General features: G+C 42.7%; 7 protein-coding genes across 9 annotated transcripts in view; 2 read left to right on the top strand and 5 right to left on the bottom strand.

Annotated features, from left to right (window-relative positions):
* The first annotated feature begins 36 nt into the window (after positions 1-36).
* Positions 37-4,074, top strand: LOC135341497 (filamin-C-like). 2 transcript variants are annotated; one of them, XM_064538075.1, is made up of 7 exons: positions 37-193; positions 622-717; positions 893-1,113; positions 1,631-1,791; positions 2,190-2,378; positions 2,684-2,812; positions 3,044-4,074. In XM_064538075.1, the coding sequence occupies exons 1-7, from the start codon at positions 123-125 to the stop codon at positions 3,887-3,889; spliced, it is 1,713 nt and encodes a 570-aa protein (XP_064394145.1). In that variant the 5' UTR covers positions 37-122; the 3' UTR covers positions 3,890-4,074. The 2 variants fall into 2 exon arrangements, with proteins under 2 accessions (XP_064394145.1, XP_064394146.1); XM_064538076.1 differs by lacking the exon at positions 37-193 and adding an exon at positions 287-442.
* A 25-nt stretch (positions 4,075-4,099) lies between these two features.
* On the bottom strand, positions 4,100-5,596 carry LOC135341522 (uncharacterized). 2 transcript variants are annotated; one of them, XM_064538103.1, is made up of 10 exons: positions 5,366-5,596; positions 5,228-5,319; positions 5,120-5,153; positions 5,031-5,068; positions 4,904-4,972; positions 4,780-4,841; positions 4,660-4,719; positions 4,532-4,595; positions 4,424-4,477; positions 4,100-4,334 (listed from the first exon to the last, which is right to left on the bottom strand). In XM_064538103.1, exons 1-10 carry the CDS (start codon positions 5,502-5,504, stop codon positions 4,218-4,220), a joined length of 729 nt encoding a protein of 242 aa, XP_064394173.1. In that variant the 5' UTR covers positions 5,505-5,596; the 3' UTR covers positions 4,100-4,217. The 2 variants fall into 2 exon arrangements, with proteins under 2 accessions (XP_064394173.1, XP_064394174.1); XM_064538104.1 differs by having other exon boundaries at positions 4,660-4,716.
* Positions 5,597-5,623: 27 nt separating this feature from the next.
* LOC135341481 (protein ECT2-like) lies at positions 5,624-10,829 on the bottom strand. Its single transcript, XM_064538051.1, has 20 exons — positions 10,643-10,829; positions 10,479-10,543; positions 10,287-10,423; positions 9,967-10,012; positions 9,665-9,862; positions 9,375-9,576; positions 8,951-9,138; positions 8,684-8,801; positions 8,285-8,460; positions 7,964-8,083; positions 7,832-7,900; positions 7,675-7,785; positions 7,302-7,480; positions 6,888-7,092; positions 6,700-6,823; positions 6,431-6,585; positions 6,195-6,286; positions 6,064-6,135; positions 5,947-6,016; positions 5,624-5,880 (listed from the first exon to the last, which is right to left on the bottom strand). Exons 1-20 carry the CDS (start codon positions 10,776-10,778, stop codon positions 5,740-5,742), a joined length of 2,604 nt encoding a protein of 867 aa, XP_064394121.1. The 5' UTR covers positions 10,779-10,829; the 3' UTR covers positions 5,624-5,739.
* Positions 10,830-10,888: 59 nt separating this feature from the next.
* Positions 10,889-12,769, bottom strand: LOC135341518 (uncharacterized). Its single transcript, XM_064538099.1, has 5 exons — positions 12,366-12,769; positions 12,162-12,291; positions 11,522-11,625; positions 11,242-11,451; positions 10,889-11,192 (listed from the first exon to the last, which is right to left on the bottom strand). Exons 1-5 carry the CDS (start codon positions 12,678-12,680, stop codon positions 10,983-10,985), a joined length of 969 nt encoding a protein of 322 aa, XP_064394169.1. The 5' UTR covers positions 12,681-12,769; the 3' UTR covers positions 10,889-10,982.
* A 63-nt stretch (positions 12,770-12,832) lies between these two features.
* Positions 12,833-14,279, bottom strand: LOC135341520 (uncharacterized). Its single transcript, XM_064538101.1, has 5 exons — positions 13,928-14,279; positions 13,733-13,853; positions 13,537-13,655; positions 13,239-13,463; positions 12,833-13,141 (listed from the first exon to the last, which is right to left on the bottom strand). Exons 1-5 carry the CDS (start codon positions 14,132-14,134, stop codon positions 12,932-12,934), a joined length of 882 nt encoding a protein of 293 aa, XP_064394171.1. The 5' UTR covers positions 14,135-14,279; the 3' UTR covers positions 12,833-12,931.
* A 79-nt stretch (positions 14,280-14,358) lies between these two features.
* On the bottom strand, positions 14,359-17,414 carry LOC135341496 (uncharacterized). The gene is made up of 8 exons (XM_064538074.1): positions 17,333-17,414; positions 16,630-17,207; positions 16,334-16,446; positions 15,573-15,737; positions 15,281-15,518; positions 15,032-15,156; positions 14,723-14,947; positions 14,359-14,662 (listed from the first exon to the last, which is right to left on the bottom strand). The coding sequence occupies exons 1-8, from the start codon at positions 17,395-17,397 to the stop codon at positions 14,456-14,458; spliced, it is 1,716 nt and encodes a 571-aa protein (XP_064394144.1). The 5' UTR covers positions 17,398-17,414; the 3' UTR covers positions 14,359-14,455.
* A 689-nt stretch (positions 17,415-18,103) lies between these two features.
* The window catches only part of LOC135341472 (dynein axonemal heavy chain 2-like), a 33,266-nt gene continuing 25,168 nt past the window's right edge, over positions 18,104-26,201 (top strand). The window contains exons 1-10 of the mRNA XM_064538040.1: positions 18,104-18,249; positions 18,392-18,556; positions 18,669-18,907; positions 19,007-19,198; positions 19,288-19,548; positions 19,714-20,034; positions 20,262-20,444; positions 20,710-20,894; positions 20,981-21,311; positions 21,412-21,627. Coding sequence (XP_064394110.1) covers positions 18,186-18,249; positions 18,392-18,556; positions 18,669-18,907; positions 19,007-19,198; positions 19,288-19,548; positions 19,714-20,034; positions 20,262-20,444; positions 20,710-20,894; positions 20,981-21,311; positions 21,412-21,627 — 2,157 coding nt within the window. The 5' untranslated portion in view covers positions 18,104-18,185. The remainder of the gene's footprint in view (positions 18,250-18,391; positions 18,557-18,668; positions 18,908-19,006; positions 19,199-19,287; positions 19,549-19,713; positions 20,035-20,261; positions 20,445-20,709; positions 20,895-20,980; positions 21,312-21,411; positions 21,628-26,201) is intronic.

Raw genomic sequence — 26,201 nt, 5'->3', positions numbered from 1 at the left:
TATGGCAGACACAAGTGTATCTTTTGCAAAAGCAAGCTGCAATCCAGCCCCTCCCCTTTTATGGGCGTGGTTGCTCTCAATAACTTTATTTTTGAGTTTTCTGCTGCTTCTCCAACACCACAATGACACTGTACTATGCAGCCTCTCGTCGCTCATCTGATGTGGGCCACTCAGCAGGCAGACCAAGGCATAGGTACGTTGCAACTATGTAGTAACTAGATACTTGCCCCAAGAATGCAAGAATGTGTTTAATGATTAGCACATAGCTCTATATAGAGTATAGTAGGCAGTACCAACCACATTCCATGCCACTTAGCAATGGTTTCCTGTTGATCTCATATTTCTATGGCCTTGGAGCCACTAGAGGTCATTTAGTGGCTGTGGTTAGTTACTATATTGTAGTTGTTTCTTCTTAGATCTCAACATCTTTATATCCAACAATGTAAGTGTACTGCATGATATGACTGTACAGTACAGTACAGAGAGAACTAGACGAAACTGTTGAATATTTGATGTAGGTGTATGTTGGCTGTAGAGCATAGCTCAGTCGTATGTTGTTTGTGTGTTTAGTCTATTCATACAAATAACCGGCTTGTGTTTACTCTCTGTGTTTACTCTCAGGGCGGACCAGGGATCTAAGGAAGGAGATGAGATGATCATGTCGGAGGTCTCCATCGATGCAGAGTGGAAACGCATCCAAAAGAAGACTTTCACCAGGTCAGTGTACTAAGAGATTCAAGAAAGTGCATACCATATACATGCAGATATCTTATGGAGAGTTCACTTTAGGTAGTCTATATTGTGTATTTGAACGCATGATGTATAGCAAAAGGTGTTTACTTAGTCTCATGTATGTGTCTTGATCATTGCATGCTGACCAACAACTTACTAGGTGGTGCAATGAACATCTAAAGAAACAGGGAGTTATGATTGACGACCTAGCCACTGACTTTGGGACCGGCATCAACCTGATTGTCTTGCTGGAGATGCTCTCTCAGAGAAAGGTGGGACGGTACAACAAGAAGCCGCGAGTGCATGCCCAACGTATGGAGAACATTGAGGCTGCTCTTGACTTCATCACCAAGAAGGAGAAGATTAGACTGGTGAATATTGGTGAGTTGCAGAATGATAAATTGTTAATTGTCGATAATGGTCACAAATAACAATGTTAGGTTAAAAGCGTAATTGAACCTAAGCTGTCTATTGTGTTACTTCCCTAAAAGTTCAATGTCATACAATACTGTGTGTTTGTCTGCTAGTGTGCATTTTGCTTTTAAGTATATAGATATGAGATTAAGCTAGTGTATCTAATGTACTAATGTACTTAGCAGCGTATGAAGTAATGTGGTCTACTCTGCTTTTGGTCATAACAACACCTTATTAGGCAATATTCTGCATCCTATAGATTAGCGTGCAAAACCAATTTGTCCCAACATTTGAACTCCAACCACACAATTATCTGGCTTCGCTTGAATGGTTCTACAAGCTGTTGTTGTTGTCTGAGATGAGTCGATGCATTGCTAACACTCTTTGTACGTAGCAATGTTGTTAAAACTTACTATTTTTTGAGATAAGAGTTTCGCGTATGTACTTAGATGACTATCACACGCACACGCACATGCACACACAGGCAGTGGAGACATTGTGGATGGGAACATCAAGCTGATTCTGGGGCTGGTGTGGACACTCATTCTGCATTATCAGATCAGTATCGGATTTGGTCTGGAGGATGACGGGACAGGGAAAAAAGATGGCATGACTCCCAAGCAGGCCCTCCTCAACTGGCTACAGGTAAGAGGTATTTCATTGACTGCAGAGCAGAGGTCAGCTTAGTATCTAGCTGCTTTGCTACTGATCATGGGGCTTACACAACTTGTATTTCATCTTACTGTTACAGTTGCACGCTTTGTAGTGTGGGAGAGTTGTGTACAGCTATATACTCAAAGTGTGGGGGAGGATTATTGTAGTAGGAAGTCTGCATGCATAACAAGTTTTAGTAATTCTATATATATACCTTGATACACTTGCATATGTATTTGATACGAGTAAATATTGTAGTAGGAAGTCTCTTGAGTAAACTTTTAGTAATAATGTTGATACAATTACATAAACGTGAACATGATGAGTTGGATTCTCTATCGATTCCTGCTACATTTATTTAACAAGACGCTCTCTTCTCATGCACACAGCAAAAGCTTCCTGACAAGAAGGTGACCAACTTCACATCTGACTGGAATGATGGCACCCTGGTGGGAGCACTGGTGGACGCCATGGCACCTGGTCTTTGCCCTGAGCACGAAGCTATGAATCCCAACAATGCCCTCCACAATGCCACCCATGCCATGAAACTAGGAGAAGACTGGTTGGATGTACCTCAGGTGAGGGTCACAGGTGGCCTTCTGGTTAGGTTGCTGTTCTGGTCAGGCTGCTGTGGTGTGTAGTTCATGTGAACTACACTGTATAGGAAACAGTTACAAACCAGTTACAAGTCTGGTTGTCACTTATAAATTTTCCAAGAGCATTTTGGGCATTTTGGGCTTTGATGTGGGCAGCTCTTTTGCCAAGTCCATTGTTGATTCCATTCATATTTTGTGAGGCTAGCCAATATCCAGTGTATTGATCACATAATCTAGACAATGTTGATACTTGACGTCACTAACCCATTACGTTACTTCACCTGCAGTTGCTAGGGCCTGAGGACATGGTGAACCCTCACGTTGACGAGCTAAGCATGATGACCTACCTTTCCCAGTTCCCCGAGGCCCAACTCAAACCAGGAGCACCCATCAAGACTAGGGGGGACCCAGGAAAGGTATTATAATCATGTACTACGTTGTCTACAGTAAGTAGAACATTCATAGCCAAACAGATGAAGAGAACATCTAGTTAACGATAGACAATGATGTGTTTACAGTTAACACCACCTATTTATAGTGCTACAAGTGTCTATTGTGATTATATATCAGCCCCGGCCCTTTTAAGTTACAGCAATTCACACACACAATGCATATATAGTAACATGACCCCTTCCCTCTCTTCACAGGTCAAAGTGTATGGACCTGGTGTGGAGAAGGAAGGATTGGACTCAGACATGCCATCGGCAGACTTTGTGGTTGATACCTCCGAGGCAGGTGGTGTGGGAGGAGTAACAGCATCTTGCGAGGGACCCAATGGACCAGTACCTGTGGCCGTCACTGATAACGGAGACGGTACCTACAGCTGCGCATACGAACCCAAAGACGTTGGAGAGTACGAGGTGAAGGTAAACTACAACGGAAAGCCAGCTGGAGACTCCCCATTCAAAGTCAATGTAGCACCTGGAGCCAGTGTGCCCAAGCCGAGTGAAGTACGTGCCTACGGGCCAGGACTCGAGAAATCCACTCCACAAGAGACTGCCGAGTTTACGGTTGATGCAAGTAATGCTGGAGTGGGGGATATCGGACTAGCTATCAGCGGGCCGGCCGAGGTTGCGGTAGAGTGCACAGACAATGGAGACGGAACTTTCCACTGCACATACGTTGCTCCACGCCCTGGGGTGTACAATATCGATATCAAGTTTGCGGATGAAGACGTCCCAGGAAGTCCATTTCAAGTCCCGTGTGAAAGACCTCCCCCCGATGCTTCGAAATGCATCATTTCTGGCTTGGAGAATCCTGGAGGGTTCCAAGTTGACTGTGCAAATGCCGGTGGATCTGGTTTGCTTGAAGTGGGAGTTTGTGGTGCCTACATCCCGTGTGAGTACGTCTCAGTGAAGCATAACGGAGACTTCATGTTCGACGTTTCGTACGACATTCGAGAACCTGGAGAAACAACCATCAGCGTTCAGTGGCATGGACAGCACTTGTCAGGGAGCCCATTCACCGTGACTATCGGAGAAGGAGAGGTTTAAAAACTGGTTGTCAGTAGCTATAGGTCTTATGATCATTTTCAAACCATATTTGTTTTTAGGATTTACTGATCTCGTGGACAGACTTCGATATTTAGCGGCACAAATTAATGTTTTCTTGTATATTATATAAATTAGCACAGTATTCAACATTCTGTGATGATATCATTTCACTTCAAAAATTTAAACGCTGATTAACAACTGCTAGAGATATGAAATTCTTAGTAATAAACATGAGATACTTTAATAAAAATAATATGTTTAATACATGTATAGGAGTATAATTAATTGCACAACCAACAGAAATATAATGGAAGGCAATAAGAATGGTCTAACGAAACAGAGCAGGGGTTTGAAAAAACTGTCCCTCGATTTGAGTCTTGTACTGCATCCTGGTATGTTTTATCTGCTTCTGCAGCTGGGAACGCCATTTTTGAGGGAAGGAGGTCTGAGGTAGGGGATGAGACAGATTTCACACAAGCACAACGGATTGTGATATGGTCATCAAAATAGCTGTACTCAATGCTACACTCTCACTGTTGCTTCCAGCAGCTGACTCTCAAAATCCTCCACTGCTTGTCCAATTTGAAGCTGTGAGGAGTGATACACAGCGAGTAAGACAAAAAGATCATTAGAGTTTGCTACCTTCATGAAAACATGTTCATCCAAAGGAGAGCCTGAGTCAGCAGCATGTGCAGATAGAGCAACACTGAGTGAGTAGAAAAATAACAACATATTTATTATGGATAGCAGAATGATGTACATGTACTCACTTTTCAAGTGCTTTAGGCTTTCTCTTGGACGTCTCTGTGACTGCAGCAGTGACTGCTCTACTGGAAGGTGCATATCCCACACACAAGTACATTTTATATTTTAGACAAATGACTGCTTACCTGCGAGTGTTGAGTGCTGGAGTGACAAAATTTGGGTTAACCTCACTTGTGCTGCTTGTGTTCTAGAGAGGGCAGAATAAATTTAATATCAACACACGACTAGTATTGTTCCAATGCATCGTACCTCAGTGAGCGTTGGGTTAATGTCAGTGGGTAGTTGTGGTGCAGTGGACTCTCTAGCTTGTTCACGTCTCTGTATAGAAAAGGGGTAAATAATTAAAAATGTATAGGAATTCGTAGTGATCAGATACCAGTGACTCCATGACAGCTCCCAAGGAACCTCCTCTATCTGAACAAGGTAAATCAATTGGGGTCACAAATACAACAAAGTTAATAGTACCTTTGAATTCATATGCTGACATATTCAGAATCTCCTGTGGAATCATAGTATAGTAGTACCAACGACACGTACACACACACACACACACACACGTGGATCTCAGGATACCTTTGGTATGCTGCTCTTTTGTGGTAGAAACTGCAGCATCTTCTTCACATCATTCCGAAACAAACGTATGAACTGCTTTTTCAGTTTTTCAGCTGAAACATAACCATGTATGAAGTTGGCACCCACAAAGTGACGTACCTTGTATATCGAAGTCATGAATCAATGCTTCAAATGTTTCTTCTTCAGTTTTCTCAGCAATAACTCCTATTTTCTGCACTGACTCCTTGCTCAGGCCGACAGGAGCCTCCTTCTTGCTTGATTTGGCCTTTTTGGGCATTATATATAGCTAGCTAGATCGAGTTAGATCTACACACCACCTGCTGGGAGCTTAAAAAAATTATTTCAAAAATTATTATTTTTGGGCGGTCTACTGGTAAAAGATCATTTAACTAGAAACCAAAAATTAACACAAGAAAGATCATTCATTTCTTAACAATTACTAACTAATTCACACAACACACCACAAGGTTAAAAAAACAATGACACAAATCATTGCAATCAGTCATGTAAAGTTAGACTTCAGTTCCAATGTGTTTGAGGTCGGCAGAGCTGAAGGAAGGCATGCTACTGAGAGCAAACCTCTTTGCTCGAGGTGTTCTAGGAGTGGAGACAGGGGTAAAGGGCATGATCGAGCACACAGAGGTGTTGGGGGACTGTAGGGGCGAGAAGATATGTTATATAAGCACCATTTATAAGATACTTGTACAGTGTGTACACACCTCAGCTAGTACTGGCACCTCCATTGGCTCGTTCTCATCACCACCTATCACCTGATGCAGGTTTTGACAGCTGCAGCAAAACAATACATACAGTGTCTTAACAAACACTAGACTTACCTAACAGAAGAGAGGCGGACCTTCTTGCTCTGCCTCCCTGACAATGCTCTCTTGACCTTCTTCTTAGCTCCGCTGTAGAGGGGGGGGAGGAGACACTGACAGAATGCTATCACCAAATCATGGGGACTCACTGCAGAGCTTTCTTGAGACTCCTGGATGAGGAGACGGGACACTTCATCATGGAGTTGAGGATGTCCGGGGTTGAACACATCACAAAATGACTCTGTGCAGATAGCAAAATCAATTTCACAAAATTTTAAACTCTCAGTACTGGCTTATAGTAATTGTAAAAAATCAATATGTACATGTACAGGTACATTACGTGCATATACTGTACAATACACAGTAGCTGTGCACATTTACTCACAGAGTCAGTGGAGAAGTTGATGCTTGCCATCATCTTGGCCAGCTCCTGCACTACCTCTGTCTTAGTGTCCCCCTCTCCCAGTAGTCGGAACACAAGCAGCTTTTCCTGGGGGTCATCTGGCCAACGCACCAGCACACCAAAACAATGGCTGAAATCTGCATAGAAAAGGAGGGCAGTGAAATTTGTCTTTTTAGTGTAGGTTTTAAAAGAAACCTGTATAGAATAATTACTGCATGTACATGTGTGTTAGCGTGTGAGTGGCCACTAACCTCCAGTGTCTCCAAAGTGAACTATGGACCTGACATGAATGAGAGGGACAAACTCAACATGTTTGAATGCCTTGTGCGAGGAGTTTCGTAGGGTGAAGTTGGAGACAACACGTCTCTTGGCAACCTGTAACAACGAGTGAGTGAGCAGTACATATACACTGTACACTGTACACTGTACAGACACTGACCTCCATACTGTCTGAGAAGAGGAAGATGGATAGGGGCTCTCCTTTGCTACCAGCCTTGCCAGGGGTACCCATGTCCAAGACATCGAGACGACGAATGAATGACCTCTGGGCACTCAGTACAGTCGCTGGGCAACCTTCCACGTCCCTCAGCACTTCAAACATGTGCATCTGACCCTCTGTCTTGCGTCTGTCTTCATTGATGTGTCTGCATACAAAAACGGTACATTACATGATTGTGTATAATTATGCGATGTTAGGCAATTATTTTAAAACGCCACGGGATTGTACAGACTCTCGAATAAAAGCCAATAATTGTGCGATGCAAATTAATTTATGCGACATGGTAGCATATATACATATAGTTTTTATCACGCATACATTTCTAGCCACTATAATTATGGTAATCACACTCACGTCATGACAGTCTTGAGACTGGCCACCGTGCTCTGTAGGGCAGTGTGATCAGGGTGAGCTGTGTCAGTGTGTTTGACCAGGTCCTGAACGAGGAGGATGATGCGTGGTATTCTCTGTACCGGGGTGATGAGCAGCTCAGCGAGTGTCTGACGAGAGCACTCCGTTCTGGACTCATTGGACTGTGTGTGGGAGTACATATTGCAATGGCTATTATCAAATACAACATGATAATATTGTAAACACATAACAATTTATAAGCAACAAGCTATGGGGAAATATCTCCTCTAAATTGGGAGGTTAGGTATTCATGCACACATGTACATGTAACTGATGTAAGGATGTACTAAGCTGTATTGAAGAGCAGTGGTCTCACCTTAAGGAAAGCATGGAAGCGAGGGTACAGTCTGTCACACTTGTGGAGAGCCTCCTTGCTCATGTCAAAGAAGTTCACAAAGGGTGGGTAGACTCGCAGGAAGCCCTCAGACTGCAAAAAAAACAGTTAGTAAGCATCAGGTATCATTATATCGTACCTGTTTCAAAAGAACCTGGCCGATACAGGAAGTCTCCGACCAATCAGACAGCTGCTCCTCAAGCCCACTCTGTACGTAGAGAGACACACACACAGTTCAGTAGTTGCATACCACACACTGCATTGTACTCACCACAAGCTCCCGATGGACGGCCAGTATTTCTGGGATGTTGCCAAAAATGCTCTTGATGTGCTCATGACTGAGAATGGGCCCCCCTCTCTGCTGTGGCCTCTCGAGGGGCTCTTTGAAAATCTATAAACATTGTAACATATACATGTACATTGTAGGGTATTGAATGTGGTACATAAAACGGAAAGGTTACCATATCTAGGTTTAGGCTGAAGGAAGGTACATGTAGCCTACATGTACTTGTATAGTGTACATGCAGGTCCAGCACACCAGCAATAGTACACGTAATGTAGTGTACAATGCACAGCACCACCATTTGCTCACATTGACAATGATGCTAAGGATGTTGACAAAATTCTTCTCAGTCTGGAGAAGCTCTGATGCAATGTGTCTGCGGGCAGAGTCAGCTTTAGAATGAAAGGGGGCAGCAGTCCCACTGGAGGTAGGTGTGGCCAATGGGGATGAGGTTGGGGAGCTCTTATAGTCCCTTTTGCCACTCTCTGGAATCAAAGGGATAATGAATCGAGTATTGTAAGAGTATAATATACACGTAGTAAGGTACAGAGTATGTACGATTATGATAACTCCCTGAGGAAAACCCAAGCATGTGTCTTCTATTGAGCACAGAGGCTTACACATTCTAAGAGAGAAGTATAATTATACAGCTGCTAGTGAAGTGTACAGGGGGATAATTCAACCACGCTAGAGTGATAATAGGCTCACTGGGTGAAGAGAGGGAGAAGAGGGAGGCCTCGAGGAGACAGCTAATGTCCAGACTGTTGATGCTTGTGTGGAGGGAAGAGTTGAGAGACTGTCTGGTACGTGGTCGACGATGGGGCTCCTAGTGTGATGGAGTGGTGTGTGTGTGTGTGTGGTGTGTGTGAGGGAGTGGTGTGTGTGTGTGGTGTGTGGTAGACATATGTCACATCTAGTGTATACATGGTAGATTTACTCAGTACGCATGTGATAGGATACTTCTGAAGCTGCTACCTTTGCATGATAGAGCCTCTCATCAGCACAAGCGTCGATCTGAATGCTCTCCCAGAACCACTGCTGCTTGACCACGTGTACTCTGGAGGAGGTGTGGGGGATGGAAGTGACGTCCACTTCATCACACACCACCAGATGGGTGGTGGGTTTGTCACTACAGGACAAACCCAGCTGGCTTACGACAGCACCTGTGGCCCAGGGAGAGAAATACAGTAAATAGATAAAGTAGGGGGGAGTATTTGTACATGTATGGTGGACTTCATTTAGATATTGTCAACCAGCCATTAGCACACAACACAGTACTCTTCACTTCATAATGTACTTGCTAGATAGCAAAGTAGCTGCTAAGTGAGGACAGGCTTTTGTATCTAAGCAACCACACTAGATGAATGCACACACAGTAACTGGAGGAGGAGAGACCCACCATTAGATGATGCTATCTCTGTCATGTGATCCTCCTCTCCCCCGGGAAAACCGTGGAAGGCGATGATACAGCCGGTGAAAGGCAGCTGCTTGTACTGAGCCAGGTCCAACTGAGAGGCCTTGATTCCCACCTCATGTCTTCTCTCCCAGCATGCAGTCACCCAGGAGTCACTCATAATAGCAGTGCCAAGAGCCACACCAACCTGCACAGAACAATAACAACCAAGGGGTAAATAACACACATGTACATGTATGTGTGTATTAATTTTACACAACCGTACATACATGTACCTTGTACTTAGATCCACCGACAGTGTGTGCTACAATGTGAGTGACAACTGAGGATACATCTCTCCGTACGCTGGCTCCCATGTGGTGGGCCAGTCCACAGTAGTACTGCAGAGCCTCGCGATCCTTGAACCCAGTGAAGCACACAGTCGCATCTCGCATGGAGTCAGTGTATTGGGGTCGCATACTGTTAGGTAGAGTCTGCAAGGAATGGAGCATCAGTGTGTCGGTGTAAGTATCCCTTGAGTCCCAAACTCTAAGACTACTATACAACTAATGGTTAGAAACTAATGACGTGATAATACCTCTTCTTTCTCAGCACAGGAGAGCACACAGGGAGGGCCAACAATCCTGGGAAGGTGTGTGCATGTGTGTACGTATTTAATAAGAAGCTGTACCGTCTACTAAAGACAAAGATCTCCATGACTACCCACAAATTGTTCTGGGTTGGGATGTATTCTGTGCAGAAAAGTTGGCAAACATGTATTGTAGAGTCTTGACGTCATGACGACCCAGACACACTAAATAAGACCACATACTAAACATTTAATAACTCAGGTAGATTCTAATGTCCCTAACCCTTTCATCAATGGACGAAAAACTATACCAGTTAGTAGGAAATCACCTGAATTTCCTTGAGTGCAAATAGTTGAAGACGGGTCCATTAAACTCCTCACAAATAAACACCATGTCACATTCATCTGGCACAAACTCAGGGACTTGTCGGCCATCAGGAGAGTAGAACACAGTCAGTCCCAATCTCTGTGCATGTGTGTAACATAAATAATTATGGTCTTGATGTATTAAATAAACTTACCCTTAGAGCTGCTTCTAATTCTGGCTTGTTTTCACTGCCTATAATACATCCGAAGCATTCCTCATCTAGATGTGAAACAATATGTAAACATAATAGTACTAAATACAAGAAGTGCTTTCTAAATGGCTGTGATCATGATTGACACTATGCATATGCGCATGCACCTTCACTGTTGTGTTTGGGAGACTCTCTTTCAAATAACACAGGCACAAGGTAGGGGCTCGGTCGGTCTTGTTTCCTTGGAGCGATCTCCGGTCCCACACAACTTGTCTCCATTGTAAATGTATCATCTGGATCCATATTCAACTTTACCTGAGCTAGCTAAAATTTCAAAATTTCATCTCATCATTGGGAGGCGTGGCTTGTAACTCTGCAGATCTACTTACGCATGCGCAATGAGGGCACAACAATGAACTATTAAACACTACATCACAGTGAAGGCTGTTGCCCTCTTCTAATCCTAGCTATACAATTGTTAAAAGTTCAATCAGTGTTCTCTTTCAATCATTGTTCTCTAATGTAGGTTCCCCAGAGGAGGAACAACCCAGCATCCAGTCCCAGGTTTTTGTCAGACCACTCTATTGATGAGGTATTGGCTTGATTGGAAAATCCAACCCTTGTCAAAATCGACCGCAAAACTGAATTGTTGAGAAGGAGAATCGCATCTGGATCAGTGAAGACATGTGTGCTCACATGATAGGGCATTCGGCTCATCTGTAGAGTTAAAATATGTGACATTTTATGCAGATACTACTAAACTCACTAATTCCATCAGTTGCGTCCTCTGGACTTCAGTCAACGCTGCACTATTCTTGACAATGTGTTTGGGAAACATACTAAACACTTCTGAAACAATGATCAGTGACTTGAGTAGGTCCCGTCGTTCCCCGTCATCTGTTGAAATGTTGTCGTTGATGTCCTTAAAGTGCCTATCATTCGGAAGTGGCTTGTTATCAGTCAACGCATCTTTGAACTATCAGAGAAAATATTTTTATGCCAGTCACTGTGTAAATTGTATACTAAATAATGAGCACATCACTGACTTTCTTGGAGAGATCTCTGAATTCAAGCTTCAGAAAGGCATTGTGCAGCTTTTTATTACTGAAGCGCAGGGGCCTTGTCCACTCCTCAGCAACTTTATTCAAATCTAGCAAGCGAAGAGATACAGTGGTACATGATGCAGGGTTTCATCTAGTGGGGGGGCGGGGGGAAGCTTCCCCCCCAAAAGAATGGGGAAAATAGGAGGAAAATAGGAGGAAGAGAGAGAGTTTGAGCACTAGACCCAACATTATCTAGACACGTCTTTTGCTATAGGATGATTCGTCATCATCCATCATCTATATAGTCTTACCACAAATCTATTCATTGCTTTTGGTACATGTGGTTTCTAGTGTTGTATACGGTGCATAATTACAAACCAGCGTACCAAGGAGTTACATGGAGTTACCTGTCAATGCACATTGCCAGGAGTACATCGCTAATAGGCACCAATATAGGGAGTGTGGTAACCAGAAGTTGGCGTGGCCTCCAAATTTTCACACACGGTTTTACCCACAAACTTAAAATCCTAGATGAAACCCTGACATGTGCCTATACATCTTTAGCTAGATAGAAAGTTGCCTCAAATGGGAATAATTATAATTAATAATTAACTATATGGTTTAGCTGTATCTCAAGTATTACCTCCATAACTCCCAAATGTTATTGAATTGAGGAGAGAATTTAGTGTGTGGACTGGGTGCTTCCCCAGTAGAGGAGGGGTGTACCCCTGCCCCTCGAGTATTTGCATCGACTTTGCAGCTTGTGATGCAGCCTATACATTGAAACGAAACTATGTCATAGATTGAGCCATCTCTAAACTTTTGTCTGCATGTGTAGCTAATGTACCTTTGGTTGTGGTGGTTCCTCTGAAGGCTCCTCACTGAAGGGCTGCTCTGTCGGTTTCTCTTGTGGTCTGGTTTCAGGCGGCTGTGTGCTGGGATCTTCTTCATCCATGTCCGAGTGGGCCTTCACATACACAGGTATATACTCAGGAGTCTTTGGCTCTGGCTTCTTCAACTTATTGTAACAAGTGGTGTAGCATGTGAACACTTGCAAGCAAGCCTTTGGGTATTTCATGAGTTTCTCCTTGAGTGGTTCCTTCTGACCATCTGCAGATTGCTCATCTTCAGTTGATTTAATCTCCTCCTTCTCAGTTGCCATCTTACCACTACTACTATAGCTGCTTGGCCCCTTGTAGCCTACTGCCCTGGAAACCAATTAATTGCAGTGTAATCACATATTGTGGTTTTTGAGCCACAACCCTGCCTGTTTTGTCAGGACTCCAGGACTCACAGGATGCAGGAAACACTGTATCATTGTGAAACACCTTTTGTTTCTTTTTGTTTTCAAACAGTAAAATGTATGACATGTATTGAGAGCAAATTATAACGTGAAACTTAATTAAAAACAGTTTAAGAAAGAAATGTTCCCCACAAAAGGAAGAATCCTGCAACTAGTTGATCGCAGTCCTCCTTAGCCGTCCATGTTAGTTCAGAACCAAACTTCTTTTTATCGAATCCGATTGCACGCATGATCGGTTGCAAAGAACTGTCCATGAAAGTGGCTGTTGCCTCCATATCAGAGAATTGGTGCTCCTTCGTGCCGTATGGGATTTGAATCATCTATAAATTATAGAGTATGTGTAATTATGTTGTACAAACTAATCAAACACAAGTACTTAGTCGGATGGAAGCTAGTTGACATATTAGATACACTCACGATGTTCATGAGTGATTTCCTTTTTTCTTTCGTCAACTTTTCAATCTCAGCACTCCTTTGTACAATATGTCCAGAAAACTTCACGAAAGCATCTGAAACAATGATCATGGATTTGAGCTGATCTTTTTTGGTATCATCTCTGGAAAGGCTTTGAACAATTGAAGCAATCTCCTTATCGTGGGAAATAGGTTTCTTGTCATTCAAGGCAATCACCATGTCCTGAAGCTAGAGAGAAAAACACTCTTAACTTAACAGATGCCGTAGTACTAACTTTTGTTCATTACTTCATGTCACTCACTTTCTTTGAGAGTTCATCCAAATCATCGTAATTTTCCTTTGCAAATTCCAGAAACACAGAATGCAGTTGGGGTAAGGACCGAAGTGGCATTGTCCATTTTTTTACTTCTCTACACAGCCCTATAAGTATACGTTGGAGTGTGTGTGTGTGTGTGTGTGTGATCCAATTCCTATGGTCATTTATGCGTTTAAAATACCTGCATAGCTGTTATCAGTGAAGGGTTGGGGTGGAAACGTTTTGAGCGTGTGGATGTCATACATACTCAGTACCCCAGGTCCCAGTGTATACGATTCCTCTTTCAGTAGACCATCCATGTCCTGCATAGACATTTATATGTAGATTCTAGTTCAAAATTGGCCATTGATTAATATGTAATACACAATGTACATACCTTAAATCTAGGACTATTATCAGCTGGATTTGTGTTCTTGGTCTCTGATACTTCATCTGTTTCAGATGGGGACTCGATATGCTCTTCAGTCTGCGGGTTCTTCCAACATGAGCAGAACATTTGTTGAACACAAACTTTCATTGACTTCAATAACTTTCCCTTAAGTGCCTGGTCCTTCTTGACATTAGGCTCAGCCTTGCTAGCCATCTTTACAGAATTTAATAGTGACTTGGTGGATAGGGATCTAGCTATCTAGATCTAGCCAAGTAGCATCTGTATGTACGTGTCGTGATGTTGATTATAATTATAGGTGTGGTAGATCTCATTTCAGTGTACATGCATATGGCTTCCAGAAAATTACATGCATGTGACTTCTTGCCATTTCATATGAAATAGCACATATACATACAATGTAGTGGTGACAAGACGACTCTGTAAAAAAAAAACGATCGACACAGAAATATTATATTCAAGCGCCCTACCACATCATACACATCATACACATAAACGGCAATGTTTGTTGCTGTTCTACTGTTCTTGTGTGGAAAGCAGCAAGATCATACCAGCTGACAGTCTGTCCTCGTTCTCCTCATGACTCAGGTCCAACACGAGCTTGTTGCTGGGAGGGGGGATACTGAAGCCCATACGAGTCATGAAGGGGTTGAGATCCAGATCACGGAATGGTCCCTCATCAATGTAGACGTGCTTATCACCTCCATAGGGAGTGGAACGAACCTGGAAGGGGAAGAGGGAAAAATGGCGTATGAGACAGTAGAGTAGGTCAGTTTAACTTACAAAATCCACCAAAGTGGTCCTCTTCTCAGCGGGGAGCTGAATGGCCTTCTTGACAATGTGCTGAGGGAACTCTCTGAGAGCTTCACACACAATGATGACAGATGACACCTCGTCCAGTCGTACGCCCCACTCCACATTAAGGGCAGACAAGATTGGCTCTAAGGGAGCAGGGGTGTTAGCTGGACCTGGTTTTTGATGACGAAGAGCTTTTCCATAATCCAAAAGCTGCGTGCATAAGTTTATAGAGAAGTATAAATCTCAAAAGAAAGAACTAAAACTGTTATAGCCTGTATAATTATAATGCCTTACAAATTGTGACAATTTTTGCAGTTTTTCCGGAGTTTTCGGTGGAGCCACGTATTCGAGGAAGAGGGAATGCAGTTTCTTGTTTGACACCAAAGGCTTTATCCACTGCTGTACCTCAGTGTGTATACCTGTGTCAAAGGGAACAGCTCTGAGTGGCTTCACAAACTGTTTGTTGTTGTACATGAAAGCAAGGATGTAACGATACTGAATTTATTGTTGAAACACAAAACAGGAACATTAAATGACCCTCACCATCATAAGTGATGCTCTCAAAAGGCTGGAAATCTTTGAGACTGTACACATAGCGCTGATCCAACTGGGGATTCATGGGAACTTCTTCATTGTCTTCTGGTGATAGGTGGTCGGGAATACTAGAGAGGTTAGTAACCTTCTTGACCATCACCTCCTCCACTACAGGCTGGGCCCCACCAGACAAACCAGTGGCTCCAGACACTTGTTGTTCACTCTGCTCTGGAATTTCTTCTGAAATCTGTAGACGTTAGATTGTTAAAAATACCATCATTATTTGAAGGGTGGTGTTTACCTGATCCAGTTTGTCTATGAACGTCCAGCCGGGAAAATCTCCAATTGACTCATGACTCCAAACTCTATCTCGGATAAGGTCTGCAGAGTCAACCTCATCAGAGGCCTGATCACCGGGTGTCTCATTCTGAGAGGGAAGATCAGGATTCTTTGGAGGGGAGTGCTTCTGTAGGGGTATAGAGAACAGCATATGAGCAGGAGCGTAGTCAGGATTTTTTGAAGGGAAAAAAGCGATTGCTTATCAGCCATGCAGCACTGAAATTTGAACGGAAGCCACACCCTCCTGACTACGTCACTGATGAGTACATGGGGTCAGAATTGCATGAATAAGAGTATCCGACTTCCACGCATTCTATAGGCGACTATGTTTTCTCTGTGAGTGCATCATACTACATACTTATTGAGCAATCACAGAGTGCATGAATACACTTATGGGTGAAAAATCACCTGACATCACAAGAGTGTCTGTTGATGTGTGTAAGTGCAGAGGAGGTCCGACAATCGTGCGCGCCTAAAAACCAGCATTTTTACCTTTAAAGGTTGCACTCCTTTTGACTTCAGTCCTCTATCCTGTATTGTTAGCTAGTTTTAGTACTATATAGGAGCTATGTGGTCAATTAGGTGTACATTTGCGAAATGGTGCGTGGGGGAGTCAGATACTCCTATTCATGGACTCCTGGTGGGGTAGATAATACATTGACTGTAATGGGAAGTGCACACCTCAAAAGGGATGTACAAATGTGTCAAACAAGGAAACCTTACCACTAGTACATTGAGACGACCATTGTTGACCATAGGTTTTATAACACCGTTACGATCGACAGAGAGTTTCATGAGCAGGTAAGCAATTACAGTGTTCTTGTCTCGACTGAGAACTGTGTGGGAATGTAACACATGATTCAACAATGTGCCCATAGTATTATACACAGCTAGCACTGCCGTATAAATTTAACAGTATCACTATTATTCTAAGGGTTGAAATACCTAACAATTGGTAAGACTACACTATTATACACTGTTAAAATGGATTAATGCCAAGTTTCTGGCTCACTTCTTACCTTCCTTTTGGGACCCTCCTAGAGACACTTTCAAGTGACATCGCTCTCCTCGGTAGATACTAGTGATGACAAACAGAGAATCAGAAGTGGCCATTGCTTTCTTGATTGTCGGGTCCTCAAGCTTTACACGGAGCTCCTTGGTTGAGCATGAATAAAGCACATTAGCCTCCAAGCACTTGACTTGACCAAAATCTGCAGTAAGGGTGGCATGTTTCGCTTCTTTGATATTCAACTGCAATTTTGTCAGAGCTTTCGTGAGAGCACTCTTTGAGCTCAAGTCGAAATTGAGGTTGAGAGGATCTTCTTTGCTTGTAATAAACTCCACACTTGCTGAAGACATAATCTCAAAATCCTTGACACACGATTCTTCCAGCAAACTGGATATTGAGACACCTGTGTACTGGAGGTCTTCGTTCTTTTGAGGTCGGAATCTTCGTGGCCTCTTGGAGAGAATGAGCACCTTTCCGATTTCAAAATCGTCAATATGACTCAACTGGGTTGGCACAGCTAGTGGAAGTTTGATCGATACAACACGACTGAACAGAGTTTGGGCCATATTTATACACAGGGACCGAAATCTAGGGGAAAAATAAGATTTTGTAGTTCAGAAACCATAGACTGATCTGTCACTGATGCAACACTTAGAGAGATAGATATTATAGAGTACTAGATCAACACTTTATAGGACATTATTATTACTGACCTTTTTGCAGCTTTGTTGGCTACTATTACTATGCTGTACTTGTTGCTTAACAGTCCATACCACATACACAATTAATTATAACCTGTGGGCGTTTCCATGACAATCATGGCTGCCTTTTGCTGATGATCCTTCTAGCTAGCTGTGAGACGTAGACAAGCCTGATAGAGTGCATATACTATGGAGAGCCCAACTGCAGAGCTGGAGGAAAGTGTGGAGAGTGTGAACAAGAGTTTGGAGCTGGAGGGTGATGGATTGACAGGAGCTGCAGAGAGGGCTAACCCACCACCTGAGACAACAGCCTCACCACAGCCTCTGGGAGACCTGGTAAGTTTCATGGTAACCAAATATACGTCTGCATCTTGCTAGTTTAGCTCAAACTTTTATGACGTTTACACGCCCCTAAGATATTAGCTCCTCCATGAACCCTAACCCTAACTCAATCCTTTGATTGTCCTTTGATCTGGAGTATCCCATTCTGTGTATTTTTACTGAGCCCATTTTACAAACTGCCCCATACTCATTTGAAGGCCCATATTTCGAACAAGCCATTTCGAAACTAAAATCTCTGCAGGCAGACTTAGTGAAGAGTCGCACCGTCCTGAGTGGTCTTAAGCCAGAGATGTGGACAATAGACCACGAGTTCCAGATCAATGCATTTATCTCGAACACATCACAGCTGCTCCTACTGCTCTATGTGGATGAGCAAAGCGACCTGGTGGTGTGTAACACTCTGCCACCATTCAAGCTGGAGGAGGTAGCCTATTTCGTTAGAAATGAGAACTCTAATATCACACACGGGAACTTCCTTCATGCGGTGCAATTTGGTACGGTTCATGGGTCCCATGTGGATGGCATGTTGAGAGCCATGCACAACCTTTATGCACCCACCTTCTTTGAGAACCAATCATGGCCAGACAGTATCCTCATTGTGCTTAACCTCAATTTTATAATCTTAGTACTCACAACATGTATATTTATTTGCGACTGTAGACCTCAAACTGTATGATGCTTTATATAATAAATTGCTAATATCCATTTTGACCTTAACCAGTTATCTAGGTTTCCGTAACGACTTCTCTGGTCATGTTCACAAGTTCATGGCCCATCTCACTGACGCCCAGCACAAGACAATGGGGCATACGATGCTCTATGTGCCTGATGAAGGAAGCAGGATGACAGACAGTCATGCTCACAGAGACAAGGATCTCGTACAGAGGCTGGAAGGTACCCTAAAACTTACACAGTATTATAAATATTACAAAGACGTCTTATGTATCTTTAATTTGTGCTAACGCGAGAGCGATACTATACAGTACACTATGTAATTCCCCTCCAGTCGTGATGATCCACTGGACCCGCTTGATCAAAGAGGTGTTGGCAAACCAGGAGGCTATGGAGAGCTCAGACAGTTCAGGGCCACTTGAGGAGATTGAGTTCTGGAGGGCTAGATGTGAGGATCTCTCCGGGCTCACCACTCAACTGGACCAGCCGGGGGTAATCAGAGTGGCCAGGATTGTGGAGAAAGCAAAATCTTCCTACCTAGCCCCATTCCAGAGGCTCTCTGCACAGATAAAGGTAGAGATAGATACCACATTATCTGCGTAGTGGCGTTGGATATACACACTCCGTTGCCTAAAAAAACTCTATTGCATTGAATATTGTGATTGTCTTCAGGAGAGCCACGAAAAGGCTGAGAATTGCTTAAAGTTCATCTCCCTGTTGAGTGAGCCTTGCAAGGAGCTAGCCATCTCAGAGCCCAAGACGATCCCAAATCTCCTGCCAAAGTTGCTCAACACTGTTCGAGTTATTTGGATGAATTCTGAGCACTACAAGAGCATCGATAGACTCAATGCACTACTTAGAAAAGTAAGTCGATAACTTTTATAGAGTGTGTGTGTATTTGCGTGTACATGTAGGTACACTTACAAAAAAATAATTTATACTGTATTGTGCAGGTGAGTAGTGACATTATAAAGAGGTGCTACAACAAGGTCTCGTTGGACGATGTGTTTGATGGCTTTGTTGAGAAGAGCAGGGAAGCTCTGGAGGAGAGCATCAGTTGCTGCCATGCTTGGAAGGAGACCTATGAGAGAATCAGCAAGATACACAACATGTTCTCCAGTGAAGGCTGGGTGCTCGATGAGTCAACCATCTTTGCTCAGGTTGATGCATTTATTCAGAGGTGCAAAGACTTGCTGGAGGTGGTGGAGGGTCAGGTGAGCACTGAGCAGTATGTGTTTGCATAGCCTAGGTCATTACACACTGCTAAATTCGATAGCAGATTCATACCAATTTCATTCCATGTACACGTACACATGTGTATAAGATGTCTTACGTATAATGCAATGATCACCTTGTCATCTACACTACTATACATGTAGGTACACTTTGCCCGTTGCTTTGAGGGCAAGAAAAGGCCAGTACCTTCCTTTGGAGGTTGTCGGGGGCCCGAGATCACCAGGAGCCTCAAAGAAATTGAACACACATTCGAGAAACACCTGTCCACGCTCAAGGGTGTACAAAAGACAATCCTTGATGTGAAGGTGGCGAGTTGGCACGATGACTACAGCAAGTATCGTAGTGGAGTCAAGGACCTTGAGGTGATGGTACAGAATGTCATCAACACTGCGTTCACTACAGTCACCACTGTGCAAGAGGGGGTCGAGTTCCTGGAGGTATTCCAACATCTCACCACTAGAGAGGTAGGAATAAATAACACGTACACTGTATGATGTTTGTGTGTAAAATTGCACTGTCACTATAAAGCGTACATGTACATGTGCATCAGATATGCTCTGGTGCTGTGCTGATCCTGTACGCAATACGTGTATGTACGTTTTTCCTAGGTTAGCTACAATGTACATACATGCTTGTTTTCACTTGCTATCTATACAGAAGGCATGCATATATTTGTGTATATTTGCTCCAGAATATCAAGAGAGTGGTGGATCGACGAACTGTGGACCTGTACGCCATGTTCAATGAGGAGTTGAACATGGCTAAGAAAGAGTTTAGCAAACAGAGCTCCACTCTTCCCTCCTCACATCCTCCGTTTGCAGGTACGGCCACCTGGGTGCGCTCACTCAAGAAGAAGATAGACTTGCCCATGAAGGTAATCTGTCTGTCTGGTTCAAATACACTTGTAAAATAGACTACATGACATATTTATATGTAAATTACTCATAGCTGTGAGATGTATATGCTCTTTCTATGTTACCCAGAGTAGAGTAGACTAAATCCTGTTTTTTTACCGAGAGATAACTAATCCTGCATAGAATCTCAGCACACCGTTATATAGTATAATCGTGTGTATACATTAATTGTAAGCATCACAGTACTAATTGCCGTGTCACTGTTCCTAATATCTGCATGTACAGACAATGGAGGGAGCATTCTACCTGTACGAGAAGGGTGTGGGCGAGGAGGTGAATTATAGCTACCTACAGCTGGCCCAGAATCTGGAGGAGTTTGTAGGCAAGACCTTCAATGACTGGGTGATCACTGTGGACAAGGAGCTCGGAAGGCACCTAGAGACACAGCTCACAAGGACCTGTCACAACAGGTATATACGTTGGTTATAGTATTTTTTACGTCCTTGAATTGCTAAGTGTTAAACTTGGTGACTGTAACGTACCCCTTTGTGTGTAGGTCAGGGATGATAGAGGACAGTTTCAGTCCACTCCTGCGAAAACTGTTTGGAGAGATGCGTTACTGGGAAAGGCTACGATTTGAGATCCCTCATTATGCTGCAGAAATTTATGGCATGTGTGAGGAACTTCGAGTGCTCAGAGAGAATGTTCTGTTAGTTGTGAGAGACTACAACAGTATCATTGGGAGTCTCCAACCACAGGAGAGAGCTCTGTTCAAGGAGCGGATCAAAAGCTTGGACAAAAAACTGCGACCGGGTATGACTAAATTGACCTGGGCTTCTGAGGGTATACTCGAGTATGTCAGTGACTGCCGAACACACGCAAACAAGGTGGTTATAATTTTCTATCCATTTATGGCATTGAATTATTCTAAGCATTAATATGCTGTACGTAGCAGAGATTCATCCATGTATGGATTGGTTGTTCCAGGTTCGGTCCATCATTGATAACTACAAGGCATCCAACAGGACCATTGGGTCCAAGTGTCGTCAGATTAGTGAGATGCTCCTAGTGAAGGTGGATGGTAAGAGAGTGTACGATGGCAATGAGTTTGAGGTGGAGCAGGCCAAGCACCGCAAGAAAACAGTGAGGAAATTGAAAGATGTCTACAATGGGATCGTTGGAACCATGTCCAAGACCTTTGAGGTGGGTTGTTGTTGTGGAGTATTTTATCATCATGATCCTTTACCCATTGTTGGTGATATCAATTACTTCTTCTAAATTTAGGGACCTTTCCCTTTTTGCAGGTTTATGTACATTTTGCTAATTTTGTGCGGTCTTTACCCATTAGTCTTTACCGTTTTCTAAAGAGAGAATATACGCCCTCATCTATAAAGAATGTTTATACTCTACTACATTGGTGTAATAAGTTACACAATAGAGGATATGACTATGAATATCATTAAAGCATGTTCACGGCATGCGTGAGCACTAGTTAAACATTCTACATGCAAGAATGACTTCAGCACAGCCTCAGAGTACTGGTTGAGAATGGTCAATTAAAAATTAAAGAGTTTCCATCACAGGATGGTGGTGCGGCGGTGTCAGTGTGGTAGGCCAGTGGGGAAGAGAACAACATTAGTGCAAAAATGTCACTGAATAAATTGCATGGTTTGGTCAGCGTTACTTTGAAATGAGAACCCCAGACACTATCAATTGGAATGATACACCATTCTCAATACAGTTTCATTGGCATATGGAGCTGTTCCCTGAGACTATGCTGAAGTCACATATTATAGTGCATTGCTTTCGAACTTATTCGAACTTAAGTTTTTTTAATGGTATTTATAATCATTAGTTCTGCGGTTACCCCAAGTTTTACTACAGAGGTTTTCAGGTAGATTGAGGGAATGCTGCGGAGTGTAAAATTGCTCATGCATAATTAAATTACTGTTGTACTGCGCTGTATGTAGGCCAACAGTAATTTAACACGCGTGGCCATCCACGGGTATAGTAGTTTGTTGGTTTGTTTGTGACACATGGATCTACTCTCCTGGATGCCATAGCACTGTTTACAGCAAGGATAGCTAGCCTTCACACAACAAGTTATTAGGGCAGATTTTGATGTTAAAGCTTCGTTAGCTAAGAAGCTTGAACTTACTCGTTGGCTACATGGGTAGCTAGCTATAGACCTGGCCAGGAGTGCATATTGCATGAATGCATGATCACTCGGCCTTTATTCGAGGTACGTACCTACATACAGCTGAAGTGATCCCGTACCAGGAACAATGGAACAGGGTCACTAAAGTAGAAAGCTAGAATTATAGCTCCACTTGCTGCTTATCCAAAATTTATTGGTTGCTACACCTGTAGATCTTTATTATTCATGTCAACAGCCGGGGTTTAGCACTTCAGTGCTCTAGTTTATAACTTATATAAGTAACTTTACACTCTCAGGATTCCCTCAACCTGTAGGAGTGATATTTGATGATTTCCAGTCGATCATAAGGTATAGGATAACCTTATTGAAGGGTCATATCAAATAGTCTTGTCACCCTTATATATAGCGCTTTATTTTCGAGGAGCTACAATTTTACAGATTGCTCTCTGCGGATTTTATTTTCGAGGAGCTACAATTTTACAGATTGCTCTCTGCGGATTTTATTTTCGAGGATAGAAGTTCAAATGACCACACACCCGTACAGTAGAGAGGGCTTTACAATATTGTGGAAGTAAACAATGATTCCAAATTTTGGAGGTGCTAAAATTTCGAGGACATTTTAGTGCCTCGAAAATAATATAGAGCGCTATAATTGATTTGCTCCTTCACTTCTTCACGAAGTAGTTTCTACTTGCATGACCACATGATTTGCTGACTGTGTGTGTGTGCGTGCGTGTGTATGTGTATTCCATGTAACTGCTCAATAATATAGCTGCAACCTGATTTGTACACATGTAAGAATTGCTGTGTGTACATTATATAATTATACTTAATATTGAGCTATAGATCTACCGTAGACTCTCGTTAATCCGGACAGTGCAGCTTGGCCGGAATAGCGAGGTGGCTGCATTTCAAGAAATAACCATGGCTTTACCTTGAATCTAATGACTAATTTTGCGGTTCATGACATTCTACTCTCTATTTAAGTGTAATCTAATTTTGTCTGCCAAATCACACCCAAAACATCATATCCGGCCGTAAAAAATTATATTGAAAACCTATTTTGAGGCAGCCAGCACTGGCCAGTATACAGAATAGTGAGTGGCCGTACTTCAGGGTGAGTTTTGTGCAGTAAGCCTAGCTAGCAATCCGTACCAAACCAAATGTCCGGTATATCGAGGTGGCTATACTTCAGAGAGCCGGAATAGCGAGAGTCTACTATAGCCCCATGAACACTTTAAATTGCCAAGAGAAAAAATCAATCTGTACATGCAGTCAGAAAATGCTAAAATATAGCTAGCCAACAGTACTCAGTTAGTCTTATTTTCAGGTCAACAGCTATTTTTCTGTCACCGTCTCCCAAACAGGCAGCCCGTACTGGTCTTTAATAAGTTTCACAACTGTGTTGTGTAGGCGAGCCGTCATTGCCAAGATTAAACGTTGAAGGTTGACAATATCGCAATAGTAGATTCGGAGACTATCATACATATAATATTATGTCTTCTTGTACACTTTTTCAGCTCTTGTGTAGAAGGTGTAGAACTCACTTGAAGCAATAGGATTACTTCCGCCATTTGCTCTAAAAACTCAGACTTATCTGGGAACTCAGAGAGAGCGTCATTATCGAACGTTTTGTCATGCTTTGAATGAGTCAACTCACACCATAAAGCAGTCGAGTGATGGTTTGAAGAGCCTCTGGATTCTCTAATGTCAAGTCAGGCTTAAGTAATGAACCATTGATAATGCACTGAAAGTTGATTGGACTAGGCTTCAGCATTTCATCATCCAGATCCACATCAGTCAGAAAAAGGTTTTTCATGTTTTAATGTTACCTTTCTTCGTATGAAAAACGGGTGAGCACTAGGCCTTGCCCAATTATGCTAGCATAATTTTGAGACTAATAGGTGTGTGGAGCATTGAGCATTATGCCAGCCTAATACGCAAAAAATATTAGCACATTAGGCAATTTTTACCAAATTTTGGTAGAAAGTATGATTTTATAGAAGCGCTATAGCCTCAATAGCATGAGTAATGCTAATACTGAGTATATACTATGGAAGGTGCTATAGTAGATTTTCTAGTACAGTTAACTCTTTTCTAAAAATATTCACCAATATATTTCCTTAGAAGATTATGTAGAAGCGTCTGTGATGTTGTAGTATGTATTGAGACTAATGTGTAAGAATTAAAGACTAATTGGTAAGAATTAAAGACTACCGTATAGCGGGTAAGTTTCGTGGGGTAAAAAATTTGTTCAACTCGAGAAAAGGTGGTTTTCGTGAGTAAAAATTTCGTTTAGTCTCGTGGCTGCACGGCATTCCTACGTTCCGATAAGCCACGCCTACATTAAAATTTCGTGGAGGTCAGCCTGCCCACGAAAATAACGAATATTTTACCCCACGAAAATCACCCCGCTATACGGTAATAGGTGCAATACATGAAACTTGGTAATGGCAACATTTTGAGCATAATTGGGCATGGCCTAGTGAACACCCTTTGCAAGCTTTTTTCGCATAGTCCTTAAGAACTTTTTTCCACATGTCAGGCTCAAGCAGAAGTTGGACACTGAGCTGCTGTGGTGTCAACTTTTTCTGCTCTTTCTGCTCCTTCTGCCATTCTTCAAAAGCCTTCTCGAGTAGTTTGGTTGCCTCCTTTGGTGGTTGTGATTATCAGTACGGTATCTTCGCTATGGCCGTTGACACTCGGGACGCAAGCGTCCAATGCTAATCACCCTCTTATTATTTGGAAACTACATTTTCACCTGCTTGAGCAAAATTAGTAAGAATAACTACATGTAGAAGAGTGGAATCCTACTTAATGCCTTGTGTGTGTGTGGTACAGAGGATTTCAAGTTGGTTAGCTGTTAGGTAAAGGCAGGAGCCCATAAATAGGAGAAGGAGCATTTAACTACGGGATCACGTTTCGTAAGTGGATGACCGCATTTCCATATATGCAGAGTCACTAAGTGGTTGAATCCCTACACGTGTTACACACAATACAGGACTGCGGTTTGCATGCAAGCACTTATAAAAAGAATTGTGGTTTCACCAGCAATTACGAAACGTGAACCTCGAGTATACGTTGAAGTTATGTGCTCCTTCTCTTATTTATGGGCTTCTGATAAAGGTGAAGTGCAGTCAATGACCTAATTGCATTGGTGATGATGGTTGACTGCACTTCACCTTTTAACTCCAACTTGAAATCCTCTGAATGAATCGAGGGTACCTCCTTGTATGTAAGAAATCTGTGAATACTGCTTTATCACCCCTCCCTAAACATTTGTATTGTTGTGTAAGCAATTTTTGAGAAGCAGGTCACCTCCCTTGTAAGGAATCTGTGAATAAGCTGTGAGTATTCACAGATCCCCTCCCCATAATGAATTTGTGAATACTTTTTATCACCCCTCCTCCCTATCACCAGTCTATCCCACTCCTCCCCTCTCCGTAAGGAATATTATTTTTGTTTCCATCCCTCTACTAGTGAAAATATTTGACAGAAGAATAGAAAAGTGAAATTCTACTAAATACATATAATTATTGTAATGCCTTTGACCATTCTGTCATTCATTATCCCGAGGCGCGTAGGCTGCTGCTTGTGTGTCTGTCTGTCTGTGTGTTCT

The sequence above is a fragment of the Halichondria panicea genome, chromosome 9, assembly GCF_963675165.1.
Source record: "Halichondria panicea chromosome 9, odHalPani1.1, whole genome shotgun sequence".
Taxonomy (NCBI): Eukaryota; Metazoa; Porifera; class Demospongiae; order Suberitida; family Halichondriidae; genus Halichondria; species Halichondria panicea.
Note: the sequence above shows the minus strand (reverse complement) of the source record. Positions and strands in the feature narration are given on the sequence as shown.